The sequence below is a fragment of the Marmota monax genome, unplaced genomic scaffold (assembly GCF_021218885.2).
Source record: "Marmota monax isolate L192 unplaced genomic scaffold, Marmota_monax_Labrador192_F-V1.1 WCK01_AAM20220418_F8-fsc00065, whole genome shotgun sequence".
Taxonomy (NCBI): Eukaryota; Metazoa; Chordata; class Mammalia; order Rodentia; family Sciuridae; genus Marmota; species Marmota monax.
Window position 1 is genome coordinate 7,132,283 of NW_026694038.1, and position 14,829 is coordinate 7,147,111.

General features: G+C 39.3%; 1 protein-coding gene across 2 annotated transcripts in view; it reads right to left on the bottom strand.

The window, feature by feature from the left end:
* Positions 1–11,959, bottom strand: part of Ptpn12 (protein tyrosine phosphatase non-receptor type 12) — a 116,017-nt gene extending 104,058 nt beyond the window's left edge. For both annotated transcript variants that reach the window (XM_046464126.2, XM_046464125.2), the window contains exon 1: positions 11,806–11,959. In XM_046464126.2, the coding sequence (XP_046320082.1) occupies positions 11,806–11,904 (99 nt within the window). In that variant the 5' untranslated portion in view covers positions 11,905–11,959. The remainder of the gene's footprint in view (positions 1–11,805) is intronic.
* Positions 11,960–14,829: the final 2,870 nt, after the last annotated feature.

The window sequence follows — 14,829 nt, forward strand, 5'->3', positions numbered from 1 at the left end:
ACTTATGCTAGTTAGGAAGTAAGCTGTAGCCAAAAATCCATAATGATAAAAAACGATTTTTTTCTTTTACCGATTTTTCTTCTAAAAAATGCCCACGTACTACTATGTCTTAGAAAAAGTACCCCCTTTCATTTAATGTATTGGGTTAAATCCAGCTCTGCAACCTTTGTAATTGCAAGATCCATAATAAACTCCTCAGTTTCTGGACAGTATTAATGTTCCTTTTAACACTAAAGAGTCAATGACTTCAGAAGTAGAGCCATCATACAGAAAGTATGTAAAAAGCTATTCTCTGTCTTTGTAGCATATGACCTAGAACTCCTTTCTGTTCCGATCACAAATGCATAGTCTCAAAACCTCTTTAGAGTAATCTTATTGAAAACTCAAATTTGCTGGAGAATCAAAACTAAACAAGAAACCACCATTATAAATCAGTTGCCCATGTCCTAAAGAACAGATTTGAAAGAAGAAGATGAAAAATTGGGCATAATTGTGGCTGGGAGTGTAGCTCAGGGACAGAGCATGTGCTTAATATCCACAAGACCATGGGTTCAATCTCCAGCACCAAGAAAAGAGAAAGGGGATAAAAAAGAGCGATCTAAGAACTGTGAGAGAGATATAAGAACAGAGTACTGCTTTATATATCTGAAATAAAATAAAATTACCAGATTTAAGAACACTGGCTAAAAATTGATTTTAAAAAGTCCTACTCTAAAACAGGCATGGTGGTACACACCTGTAACCCCAGCCGCCCAGGAGGCTGAGAGAGAAGGACCTAGAATTCAAAGCCAGCTTCATCAAAAGCGAGGCTCTAAGCAACTCAGTGAGATCCTGTCTGTAATAAAATACAAAATTGGGCTGGGGACGTGGCTCAGTGGTCGAGTGCCCTTGAGTTCAAACCCCAGTACCAAAAAAAAAAAAAAAAAAAAAAGGTCCTACTCTAAGACTAAAAAAACTATACCATAAAATAATGGGACATCAAAACATTTCTTAGGCTGGGCATGGTGGCATATGACTATAATTCCAGTAAACCCAGGAAACTGAGACAGAGCACTGCAAGTTAAGAGGCCAGCCTAGGCAATGCAGCAAAACATTGTCTCAAAATGAAATAAAATAAGCTGGTGGTGTAACTCAGTTATTGGCTAAATCTCCAATATTATATATATATCCATCATACACATAACCATATATGCACACATATATGTGTGTGCACATACGTGTACATATCTCTATATATATTCAGACATTATCTTGGTCTTTCCAGGTAGGTATTATATCTTCAGTTTCTCTAGGCAACTTGCTCATGATCACAGACAGATCAGGATAGAAATTAATGCCTGTATGGCTCCAAAGCTTGTGATTCTTCCAACAGTCCAGAGGTTCTAAGATTTTCGGCATCCAAGCCCTTGTAAGTCAAGGACTATGAACTTTCTTCCCTTCAAACTGGACTAATAAACAAAATTATACAATATGAAAGGGTTCACAGATCCCCTGGAGGATCACTCACTACCCCCAGGAAAACTCCTTTTCAATACGTATGTTCAGTTAGTACCTTCCTAAATGCCATACTTTCAATCTCCAATTCTAAATACAGCACCCAGGGCACTCATAAACTTCAACCAATATCTTTGGTATGAATGGTAAAGACCATTGATGACAGGGACAAATTTCTGAATTTCTTCATGGCCTACCATGAATTCCTATCTCTCACCCTGCACAAAAGTCAACTTAAAGTAAATCAAGAACTAGAATTTAAACCAGAAACTTTGCAACTGCTAGAAAAAAATGAAGGGTCAACACTACAACATACAGACACAAGCATCAACTTCCTTCACAAGATTTCTAAAGCTAAAGAAATAAAGCCAAGAATTAAAAAGTGAGATGGCATCAAATTAAAAAACTTATGCACAGCAAACAATTAAGAATGTAAAGACAAAGCCTATAGAATGAGAGAAAATCTTTGCCAGTTACTCTTCCAATAGAGAACTGACATCTAGAATATATATTACAAAAACCTCAAAAACTTACCAAAACAAGAACAAAAAAACCCCAATCAATAAATGATTAAATGAACTAAACATATTTCTCAAAAGAAAAAAATACAAATGTCCAACAAATAAAATGAAAGAAAAAAGTTCAACATCCTTAGCAATCCCGTGAATGCATCAAAACTACACTGAAATTTCATCTCACTCCAGTTAAAATGGCAATTATCAAGAATACAAACAATAATAAATGCTGGCAAGGATGTGGGGGAAAAAGGAAAACTGACACATTGTTGATAGGACTGCAAATTAGTCTAAAGACTATGAAAATCAGTATAGAGGCTACTCAAAAGACGAGGAATGGAGCCACTATATGATCTAGCTATTCTTCCACTTGGTATTATCCAAAAGAATTAAAATCAGCATTACTACAGCAATATATACATACTTATGTTTAAAGCAGCATAAGTCACAATAGCCAAGATATGAAACCAGTTTAGATGTCTGTCAACAGATGAATGGTTAAAGAAAATGTGATATTTGTACACAGTGGAGTTCTACTCAGCCATTAACAATGAAATTAAGTCATTTGCTGGTAAATGGATGGAACTGGAGAACAGTTAAGTAACACAAGCCAGACTTAGAAAGTTAAGGGTCAAATGCTTTTTCTCATATATGTAAATTAGAAAGAAAATAAAGGATTTCACAAAAATAAAAGGGAAAACAGGGATAGAGGAAGAGGCACAAAGGCAGGCATGTATATCAATGAAATAGAAGATACAGAGACAAACACACAGATACAGTCATCTGATCTTTTTTTGAAGGAAGGGAGAGGGGAAAAGAGAACTACTAGGGAATGTGGACAGATTATGCTATATGCATGTACAAATGTATCACAATAAATCCCACTTTTATAAAATTATAATGCACTAATTAAAAAACATAAAAGGGAAACCAGTAGAGGAAGGGGACCAAGGGGAGAAAAGAGTGGAGAGAAAGGGGAATTACAAGAAAATAAACTGAGCAAATGTTGTATGAATGTCAGAATGAGTTCTGCTATTATAATTATAATGCACAATAAAAACATTAAAAAATAAAAGCACTCTGAAAAAGTTACCACAGGAAATACAGACATTAATATACATCCCCAAAGTTTCTTAGTAACATGATCCATATTCCACAGTCCCAAGGAAAAACTTTAGAGAAGCAACTATTGTTTTGTTTCTTTTCTCTGCCACGAGCCAGCCACATTTGCTGTAAGATTATACAAATGGAAACATTCGCTGTAAGATTATACAAATGGAAACAAGATTTGTGTGTGATTTCTGAGAGAAATAGACAATTGTCTATTTTGTCAACATTTGATTGCAAAAATCTAAAAAATTTAAATAGTGTAGGAATATGAAGTAACAGGAAAGGAGTTATCTTTTTGGAAGAGACTAGTGGTGTAAAACAACTGTGTATTACCTGACTGACCTCTGTAAGTTTTCAACTCAAATCTAATGAAAGGCTTTTATTCTTGTAGAATTCAAATTCAAATTTTATAATGAAGAAGTACTTTAAGATAAACTGAGCTAGCTAGGTGTGGTGGCACATGCTTGTAATCCCAGACACAAAAGAGGCTGGGGCAGGAGGACCACAAATTCAAGGCCAGCCTCAGCAACTTGGCAACTGTCTCAAAATAAAAAAATATAAAGGTTAGGGATGTAGCTCAGTAGTAAAGTACCCCTGGGTTCAATCCCCAGTTCCAAAATAAATAAATAAATAAAAGACAAACAGGTCTAAAATATTTATCCCAGAAAATGTGTATTATATTTTTGCTTCTGAGTTCTAAGTAAACACAATAAGCTCATTCTAAATTTTTAGTTTTCTGATCTTCAAAGTACTAGTCTGTAAATAAAGGAAAGCTTTCTAAGAAGGGAAAATATATGTTCAACCACAGAGAAGCAAGATTTTATTCATTTATATTCAAGAATAAGGAAGAGCTTATTTCAGGGGGAAGAGAGGTACATAATGCATAGTATAGGTATACTCTGTAAATGTAATGTGAAAATATGTTAAGGCACTTATGGAATGCCAGGCTAAATAGTATAAAGTTAATCCTATAGGCTTCTCAACTAGAGCCAGAATTACAAAAAAGATGGGAGGGGACAAGTAGAAATCAGGGAATCAAGATGGGAAGGAAAAAGAGAAGATAAATAAAATTTGAAAAACAGTGGACATTAGATCCAATATTTTGAACTGCTTAGGTATTTAAAATTTCTAATAATTTTAATGTTTAGCAAAAGGAACCATGAATATTTTAAAACAATATTTATTGAAAAGAAAAAGATCATGTTTCCAATGTAGTCCTTTATACATGCATTAAAGGACTAAATACAACTAAAAAGGAAAATGGAGGCTGAACATACATCTGATTTTAGTAGTTGGTTCCTATTAGCCTACAGATGCCAACAAGTGGTATTTTGGGAAAGTACATATGATATGTGGAATGGATTGGATAAGACAAGAAACAAGGATAGAACAGTTACTGTTTGTAATCACTCCCAAACATCTATGTGTTCTCCATTTTTTAAGAGATGACAGTAACAAATATCTAGGTTTTATTAAATCAAAAACCAAATGTTTAAAATTGGGGCTGGGGATATAGGTCACTTAGTAGAGGGCTTGCCTTGTATGCCCAAGGCCCTGGATTCAATCCCCAGCACCACAAAAAAAAAAAAAAAAAAAAAAAAAGTTTAAAATTGGACATTTTGTTAAAATTAGTAGTCTCAGAAAAGGTTCTCCAAGTATGATTGGCAGGGAATAGATTAGTAGAAAAGTTACTTTTAGAGGGCCCTAATACATCCCTATGCATACCAAGCAGTGTCCAGAGACAGATAAGTAGAATATTATTATACAAACTTATGTAGAACAAATTATAATTAATAAGCAATACTTAGTTAAAAGGTCTAAATTTAGTCTAGCTCCTTATCTTGTATTTTCTTTTTCAGTGGACACTGTGTATAAGCACACCTGTGTGTAGGAGTGAGGAGAAGCAAGTTCTCATGATGGTCTAAGAGCAAGCCCCTGGATCATTTGAAGAAATCACCTGACAAAATTTTCTTTCTAATACCATTAAGCTCACCTTCAATATTTACTCATGCAATGGATATTAGTACCTATTAAATATCAGGAAGGTATTATATTAAGGAATGGGGAAACAGATAATTAAGTCCCAGTTTCTAGCCTGGGAGGCTTTCAGTTTGGATAAGATAAGACAGTGGTAAGTGTTTATGAACCTAATGAAATGAGTGCTATAGGAAATGCATACATTTTTAATTTATAAAATAAATAAAATTAAAACTAAATAAATATTAATGTCTTGCTTTTAGTTTCATCCTTTCAAAATATTTCCCAAACAAAACTGTCCAATACTGAAAAAAAGAAAAAAATAAGGCAACCATATTCTAAAAGTAAATACAGTAAAACATACTAGAGAATTAACATGAAATTAATTTTTAGTGTTCATCTCAGTGAGCCATGTCTGGACAGTACTTAAAATTTCGCTTCTACTCTTGAAGTTAGTTAAAATGTAAATATGTGTAGTTAAATACTCATCAAAGGATGGACCCCCAACCCAAACAAACAAAACCCACAGCTAAACAACAGGCACCAGGAAAGCATTAAGATGCATGGAGAGACTGAAAAATATCTTTGAAATACAAAATATCTTTGAAAGACAAGTTGGACACACAAAACCTTACAAACCAACAAGGTACTTATAACCAAAAAGACAAATGTAGAGAAACGGGAACCCATATATAGTACTGGTGGGAATATAAAATGTGCTATCTCGGAAAACAGTCTGGCAGTTCCTCAAAATGTCAAATAGAGTGTTATCTTCTGACCTAGCAATTCTGCTCCTCAATGTGGACCTAAGAGAATTAAAACAGTTCCAACCAGTGGTGGCACATGCCTGTAATCCCAGCAAGCCAGAAGGCTGAGGCAGGAGGATCACAAGTTTGAGACCAGTTTAGGCAATCAAGGAGACCCTGTCCCAAAATTAAATTTAAGAAAGGGCTGTGAATGTAGTTCAGGGGTAGAGCACCTGTCCAGCATGTGCAAGACTCTGGGTTCAATTCCAGTATTGCAAACAAATAATAAAAAGAAACTATCAGTTCACACAAAAACTTGTATACAAATGTAGCATTACTCATAAAGACCATGGAAACAATTAAATTACCCATAAACAGAGGAATGGATAAACAAAATGTAGTATCCATAGGATAGATTCTAATTCAACCATCAAAGGAATAACATACTACTGACACACTCTACAACATGAATTAACCTTTGAAAACATTATATTAAGTGGAATCAGCCACAAAACACCAAATATCACAACACTATTTATATGAAATGTTCAGATTAGGCAAATCTAAGAAGACAGAAGATGTATTAGTGGTTGCCTATGGCTAGAAGGAGGAGAGTGACTGCTGTTGTGTGTGGGGTTTCTTTTAGGGTGATGAAAATTTTCCAAATTGACTCTACTGATGATTACACAATTCTGTGACTATACTAAAAACTACTGAAATGTATACTTTAAATGAAATTTATGGTAGGCAATTATACCTCAATACAGCTATCATTATCTTAAAGCAAAGAAAACCCTACAAGCCACAATATGAATAAACAATTACGATTTTTATACTTATCTAGTCTCTTCAGCATAAAGATCTTTCTAGGCTTTCAGTCTTCCCTCCCTTTTTGATTTCTAATATTTCAAATCCAAACACGAATCAAAACTTTCAGAGATTTTGCTTAATCACAAGACAAGATTATTGATATCTTTAAAAATTATATTTAAACAATCACTTCACAAAGGAAAATATGCACATAAATAAGAAATAATATAAAAATAATCTTTGTTATTTTTGTAAAATAGCAGGGATTGAGAGGGAAACTGTCTTGCTTATTGAAACCTGTACCTTCTTTCATTTCTACCATCTACCTTCCAAATATTAAAATGGAAGGTAATTATACCTATACTTTATCTATTTTCTCCTCAAACCACTACAATCTGGCTTCTTCCTGTAACTAATCCCAAACTGCTTTTTCTAGGACAAATACTCCTACTTGTCAAAAGAAATGGGTTCTTCTCATCCAGCATTATTTGACTCTGGTAACAACTGACATCTCTAGTTCGGCTCCATTATCTTTGGCCATACCTTCTTAGAAACAATCGCTGGCACATTTTTTGGCTGCTTTCTTTAAAGCCATCACCCTGTCAGAATACCCTTATTCATTACGACGCTTGACTATGTCCTACATATGTATATGAGGACACCTAAATCTTTTTTTTTTTCTGATACAAGGGATTGAACCCAGGGGTGCTTTACCACTGAGCCACATCCCCAGTCCTCTTTCGTAATTTTCTTTCTTTTTTTTTTTTTTTTGAGACAGGGACTCACTAAGTTGTTGAGGCTGGCTTTAAACTTGTGATCCTCCTACTTCAGCCTCCCAAATTGCTGGGATTACAGGTGTGCACCACTGCACCCCAGGATTATCTCCATTTTAACATGTCCAAAACTAAAATTCAACCTCTTCTTCCTTGAAATTTTTTCCCACTATCTTGTTTCATCCCCTCTACCTGTTTCTACTCCCTTACTCCTTTATTCTACCAAATGTTACCTTCTAGCTTTTTCTTTACTATTCACATCTAGTCAATCATTAAGATTTTTTTTCTTATCAAATCCACTGTATACTCTCTATTCTCCCTGATTTAGTTCAGCAAAGGTCCTCATGTCTAACTTCTTATATTTCAACAGCTTCTAAAATGCCATACTTTATGCTGCCATCAGAATCAACTTAAACACCAATCTGTCAAATATCTGCCATCTTACTTAAAACATTCAGTGGCTCCCCAGAGACCCAGAGTAGTGATTTCTCAGCTTTTCTACCAAAACCTATTTGGATGATACACCTTAAGTTTTATAGTAATCTCAAAAAGCAGTCTGCAAAGATGGGGTGGGAGAAGATGGAGTGGGGTATCATTGCAAGACTGTTTGGCCAGAACAATTTACTTTCTTAACACCATCTTACTCTCCCTGTAACTCTAAGAATTGTAGTGCAGAACTGTCTATAATTGCCATTATGAGTCTACAGAAAAACTAAACATAGTATTGTTAGTACAAGATCCTTCACAACCCCACCAGCACCACCTTTAGCCCTAGCTCATACTGGCTCACTGGTTCTCAGAGTACAGTTGAGGGACACCTTTCCTCCAGACCACTTCAGGGTACTGTATGGAGTAAAACCTCACTGTCAAACATGAATGACAACTTGTCATGATCACAGCCTGCTACCTTATAAAGATTAAAAGTTGAGATACTAAAGTTCAAGTTTTACAACTGTCACAAATTAACTGTTTATTTGCCAATTTGTTTATTAGCAAAATTAGCCTGTTTCCAACATGTAAGTAATAATCTAGGTGCCATAATTTACACAATCACAGTACCTTAAGTTTTCTCCTCTTTTAGAGGATGGGAACACAAGAGACTAAGGCCAAGAACAAATGACTAACTCACAGAATATTTAACAATAGGTAGAAAAATTCCTATCCTCAACAGTATTCAAGAAATACAAATTAAAATAAGATACCATTTTTTCAGCCATTAAGTAAAGATTAATGCAATTATAATATGAACACTCATATTACTGACAGTTGTATAAATCAATACAATTTTTTCAAACAGTTATTTATAAACATGTATTAAGCGTTCATATCCTCTTACCTAGTACTTCTACTACTGGAAAGATATGAGATAATCATGAATACAAAAGCTCTATGTATGTCTATCACATATTATATATTACAGAAAATAGAATGGCCTAAACATTTAAGCATAATGAAATGGCTACATTATAAAATGGCCACTTGGTAAAATATTATACATACTATTAAGCCACTAATATTAGTTAAAATTATTTTTACAAAGCAGTTTTAATAAATGAAAAAATCTTATCAAAAATCTAAGTTTAAAACCACAAGAATATAAAATGAGACATGCAGTTATGGTCACACAGAATGATTAAAAATATTAACATGGCAGGTGTAGGGCACAAACCTATAATCCCAGCTACTGGGGCTGCGGCAGAAGGATTACAAATTCCAGGACAGTCTGGGCAATTTTTTAGTAAGACTGTACCTCAAAATAAAATAAAAAGAGCTGGGGGTGTAGCTCAGAGACCCTTGGTTTTACCCCTACTGCAGGAGGCAACATAAAACTAAAAAAATTGAACAATAAATATAGGCTTTGGGTGATGCGACTACAGAATAATGGAAATAGCATTGTGGAGTCAGACCACAGGTTTGAATGCCCATTCCACTTTCCTAAGTATAAGGCATTACTGATTATTGTTAGTAATTACTACTCTAGATTTTCCAAATTTGAAATACCAGTAATACTTCATAATGGAACTATCTCTAAGGCTCAGTTCTAAAAATGTTAAGATTTTAAAACACATTTTTAATCCACATCAGAATTTAAGAATAAATCTGATCATCTATTATTCTCTTTCCATGACAGTACACAATTCCTCTCCAGCCTTCCAGTCAAGAGAAAAGCAGCACCAACTACAGGCAGTCTTAATTATAGTTATTGCTTATCAACTCAGGAAATTAAAAAAAAAAAAAGCAGGCACTATAAAAGAATAGCTTTAGTCATCAAATCTCCAATGTAGAATCACCTAGCTACACCAAAGTATTATGGAAGAAAAAAGTCATTGAGTCCTTGAGAAATGAAATCTCCAATAAGAATCCCTGACTCATCCCCAAAGCATGAACCAACCTTAAGGCTACTTCCCCTGTTCAGGAGTTCAGAGACTGGTCACCTGTCCTGATGGCCTATATTATCAAGCAGTGCTCCTTCCAAACCATATATATCCAGGCATAACAAAGTGAGAAACCAAGAAACAGCCAGGAACCACACCACCTCTTCTTCCATAACCCAATAGGACTGAAAATTATTACTTTTAAAGATTCTATATACTCAATGCATTTTATTTTTGCTAGAGAGTAGCAAAAGGGGACTCTACACAATTATTGTAAATGACACCATTCAAAAGATACCACACAATCCATTCTCAACAGCATAAATGGAAAATGTCCTCTCCTTTCTTTAATCTTTTCAGACCAAAAAGTAATTTTTCAAAAACATAAAGACTAAATACCAAGAGAAAATGTTCAAAATAGACTTTTATCTACAATTTTCAGTTTTCACAAGATAATAATAAAACCTACTCCTATCCTCTATTATTGGCCTGGGAAGAGGGAATCACAAAGCTCAACATGCTATTATAATACTGTTTTAAGGCTAAGGATCTGTTTTTTCAGCTGTTAACAATTTTAACGCTAAAGCTTTACTAGACAGAATCCTTTAAAAAGGTGAAAAATTATTTCCGTCCTAAAAGCCATTTCACCTGCACATTGAAATCACTGCACATGGAAACAAACTGGCTAACGTTTGGTGCCTGTTCATTTTTACAGACATTAACTGTGTATCCTTCTCACAATCGAATTTCAGTTATGTGATTATTCTTGCTCCCTATTCAGGAGCAAATTTTTCCCTAGCTAATTTCCCATTCCCAACGCCCGCCAAGGCTAAAGGAGCAATCACTTCCCAAAGTCCCACTTCCTTTTCCATTCCCCAGACCTCCAGGGTTTCCAACGCCCCAATCTTGCGCAATATCCGTAGGAGCAACAGCCGCAACCACCGCCTCCTAAGCCGGGAAACAACCCTAGAGGGAACATTGTCCAGCAGAAAAATAAAAGGGGCGGGGTTGGGGGGGGGAACGTAGGAAGTCCGCTTCTGGTCCCACGCCTTCGGATCTGACCCCCTCACAGTGATATATCTACAGCAATTTCACGAACAAGGTTTTTAACCCTCACCTCCTCTCAAGCCTGTCTGCACAAGCACAAGGCGGAAAGGGAGGGGGGCGAGGGGGGGCCGGGAAGGTTATCTCCCGGTTCAGGGCTTCGGCCCGTACCGTCGCCTCCGCCCCACCAGGACTATTGTTCCCAAGTTCCCCACCCCCACCCCGGATAGGAAGTGATAGTCACATCCCCTCCGCCTTCGGCAATATCCCCCAGGGAGTCCGAAGTAAGCTTCCTACAGGACAACCCCCACCCACAATGACCCCCTTCAATCTGAAGTCACAGTGACCCCAAGACTATCTCAAACCTGGGTCTCTAGAGAAGAAACGACACGGGAGTGAATGGAAATTAGGTAAACCATGAGACTCCACGGACAACCCTCTCCCAAATGTTGGAAAAAATAATTGTGAACCAGGAGAAAGCATGAGTCCTACCTTGCCCACTTGGAGGCCGGCTTGAGCAAAGGCACCCTCGTTCCTCTGCCAGCCACAACCCGCTGTCCTCGGGTCGCAGCCAGACACCCTGCCTCGAACATCCCGGGAAGGGCAGGCCAAGTGGAAAGGCGTGGAAAGGCGAGTCCCCAGACCCCTCGGCCTGCACCTCACTAGCCTCCGGCTCCTGGCCCGAGAAACAATAGGTGGTCGCGGGCGGCTGTGCCGAGTGCGAGCTCGGCCCCGCGGGCGCTCGCCGAGGGGCCGCGAACCCGGGAGGATGAGAAAGGAGGCTGAGGGGCGGAGGCGAGCTCCTCTCCGCCGGCCTCTGGGACCACCCGGCCCTCGGGTGGGTGCGCGCCCCCTGCTCCTCACAGCTGCACACAAAGCGCTGGCAGCTCTGGCCGGCCCGGAGAGGCAGCAGGGGGCTCCGGTGCCGACGAGCAAGGCGACAGCGAGCGGAGACACTCACCATGAAGTCCCGGGCGAAGTTGTCCTCCCCATTGTGGTCCGGACTCTTCATGGCCTGGACCCTCTGGATGAATTTCCTTAAGATTTCCACTTGCTCCATCCTCCCGCGTCCCCCAGGCTGCGGTCGCTGGCCCCCCCGCAGCCCGCCCGCCCGCCGCAGAGCCCGCTCCGTCTTCCCCAGCTCGCTCCCCCTGCCCGTCCCTCCCTCCCGACCCCCGCCAACCCTGACGCTCCCTCCTCCTCCCCACCGCCCAGGCGGCGGCTGCGGCGGCACCCGCCCGGCTCCCGACACCACAACTTCCAGGAGCAGCCAGTCGTTCTCCCACAGTACGAGGCCAGCCGCTGCGGCTAGCGCCAACCCCAACCCCCAGCTTGCTCCATCCTCCTTCCCCGCCCTCCTCCTCCTCCTCCGTCCGAGACGCCGCCGCCGCCTCAGGAACACTGCTCTCCGCTCGCCCTGCCCCCTTCCCCGGTTCTTCCTCCCCCCCCACCCCCCACTCGCAGCCGCAGCCGCCGCCGCCTCTCCCCACGGGCGCGCCCCCGCCGCCACCCAGACGCGCGGCCCCGCGCTCCGGCCCCGCCCCAAGCGCTACGCCGCGCCGGCCCGCCCCCGCTCGCCCGCCTCACGGCCGCTCCTCCTCCAAGCCCGCCCAGCCGGCTCCGAGTGGCTGGAAGACGCTTGAGCTGTCTGGGGGACCACCCGTCTCCACTTCCTGGGCGTGTCCCGGCCGGGAAGCTCGGTGGTCAGAGAAATGTTAGGATGAGTTTGTTCTGGAGGAAGGCATGCAGCTCCGAGTAGGGGAAACCTTAGTTGTCACAATAGGACTTCATGGCCTCACTGCTAGGAGGAGTAGATTCCCAGAGTGCCTCAGCCTCACCGCCAGCCGGGGGCTGGGACTACAAGTCCCGGCCTGCCGGGGTGACCTGCAGCGGGCAGGGGTGGGCAGTGGTGGGAAAAGGCATGCTGGGAACTGTAGTCGCGCCCCCTCCACGCTCACAGCAGGTAGGTCTTACGAGTGGCCTGGTGAGAGTGAACAGGCGAATAGACTGGCAGTTTGGGAGACTGCTATGACTAACCGAGAAACGAAACGCTTCTTGGGTGAAAGGACTTGACTCCTTACAAATCCATTTCAATCCCGACGAGTGAGCGCCTGAAATGAGTGTGTCCTTCACGTACCCCGCGTATGCTAGGGACTTTGATGAATTGATGGGATTTGTCATCTTGCCTTGAGATTTGCACACCTTTGAAACTGATGTGGGAGCTTTCCCTCCTCAGAATAAACTTTGTAAATATTCTTGTTGCCAAAGAATAGGCTAATCTAAATCATCTTTAAAAAATTAAAGTGATTTGTCCAAGTTCCCACAGCATATTCTTGGCAGAGCCAGAACTAGAATTAAAGCCCTTTTGCTTGCACTACAACATCACACTGCCTCTCAGTAAGGAATGTAAATTTGTGCTAATGTGACAGAAATGAAGGATTTAATCCAGGGATACCCACTAATAGCATTATTTTTTATAGAGCAACTGGTCAGGGAATTTGTTTAAAATAGGAAATAGCAGTGGTAGAACACTTTTCCTAGATGAATGTTTAGGTGCACTGTGGAATCTGATGACAAAAAAAAAAAAAAGTAAAGAAAATAGATGTGAGTAGCAAGACACAATTGATTTTAAAAAGGAAAATATTTAAAGCAATGCACTAATGTATACCAATCTACTCCTAGTCTCAGAAATATGAGTTTCCAGGTGTTCCCTTCCAAATCTTTTCCTATAAATTTATATGTGTATGCATGTTAAGAAATATAATTCTCCATTTTAACAATTCATTTAGTAAAATGGTTCAATTTCTAAGATAAACTTTATGGAAACAAAGGCCTGTAGTATTTTACTTTAACCAGATACTGAGACTCATTTTCACTGAGATGAATCTGGGCTTGATCCCTATTAGTATAGGTCATCATAGAGAGCCCTTTTTCAAAACTGGGAGAGAAATCAGACTGTAAGCAATGAATTGAGTAGATGAACAATAGTGCCTCTACTTTTGATATGTCCAAAGAAAGTAAAAGCTAGACAGTGATTGATAAAGACTATATGGACAATCTAGTGACAGTATGGTAAAAAGTATTACTGACATACTGAATCTCATATTGGCTGGTGTTTTATAGGTTTTTTTTTCTTTTCCTCTTATTGACAAGCTTCTGTTTCTATCTTGCAACACTCCAGGATTTCTTGAGTTCTCAGCAGTTACTTTTGGCATCTACTATAGGTTACAGAAAATTAACAGGAGGCACTCCAAGGATTTCAACTCTTGGAAAGGCTTAACAGTGTTTTCCTTGGTATCTAGCTAGTTTTTTCTTCTTTTTAATATATTTAGGTCTCATTTCAATCTACAGATGTTTTTAAGCACCTCAAAATATGGGGTTATACTTTGTGTGTGTGAGAAATAGAAAAATGTTTTAGGTATGGTTTCTTCTAAGAAGCATATAGCTTAGTTCAGGAGAGAGAACAGCTCTTATTTTAAGATAATAATTGCCCTGTGATACAAAAATGAGTAGTTTATCAAATTAGAGCATTGTGGACCAGGCTGTCAGAGCATGAGGTAGTCACAGTAAACTAAACTATATTGAGTGTTGATTGCCTGTTTAAGGATTTGAACTTGACACTGTAGGTAGTGGGAGCCTTCAGTGGTTTCTGAAGCTAGAAGTAAAATCATAAAAATTAGAAAAATATTAATCTGGCACTTTTGGGATAAATTGTGAGTTGATAAAGGGAGAGAATGGAAAAATATGCAAATGGGGGGAAGAGAGACTTCAGAAGAATTGAGCGAACTTGATGACCCACCTAGGGTTCAAGGAAGAAGGCTGAATTTTAAAAGATTGAAATTAGGCCTGGGGATGTAACTCAGTGGAAGAGCACTTGCCTAGAATGTGTGAGGCCCTGGGTTCCATCCCCAGCACCATGTACACAAAGACTGAAATTAACCAGTATTTAATTGGAGATTAGATTGAAGGAGAACAGAAAGGTTGA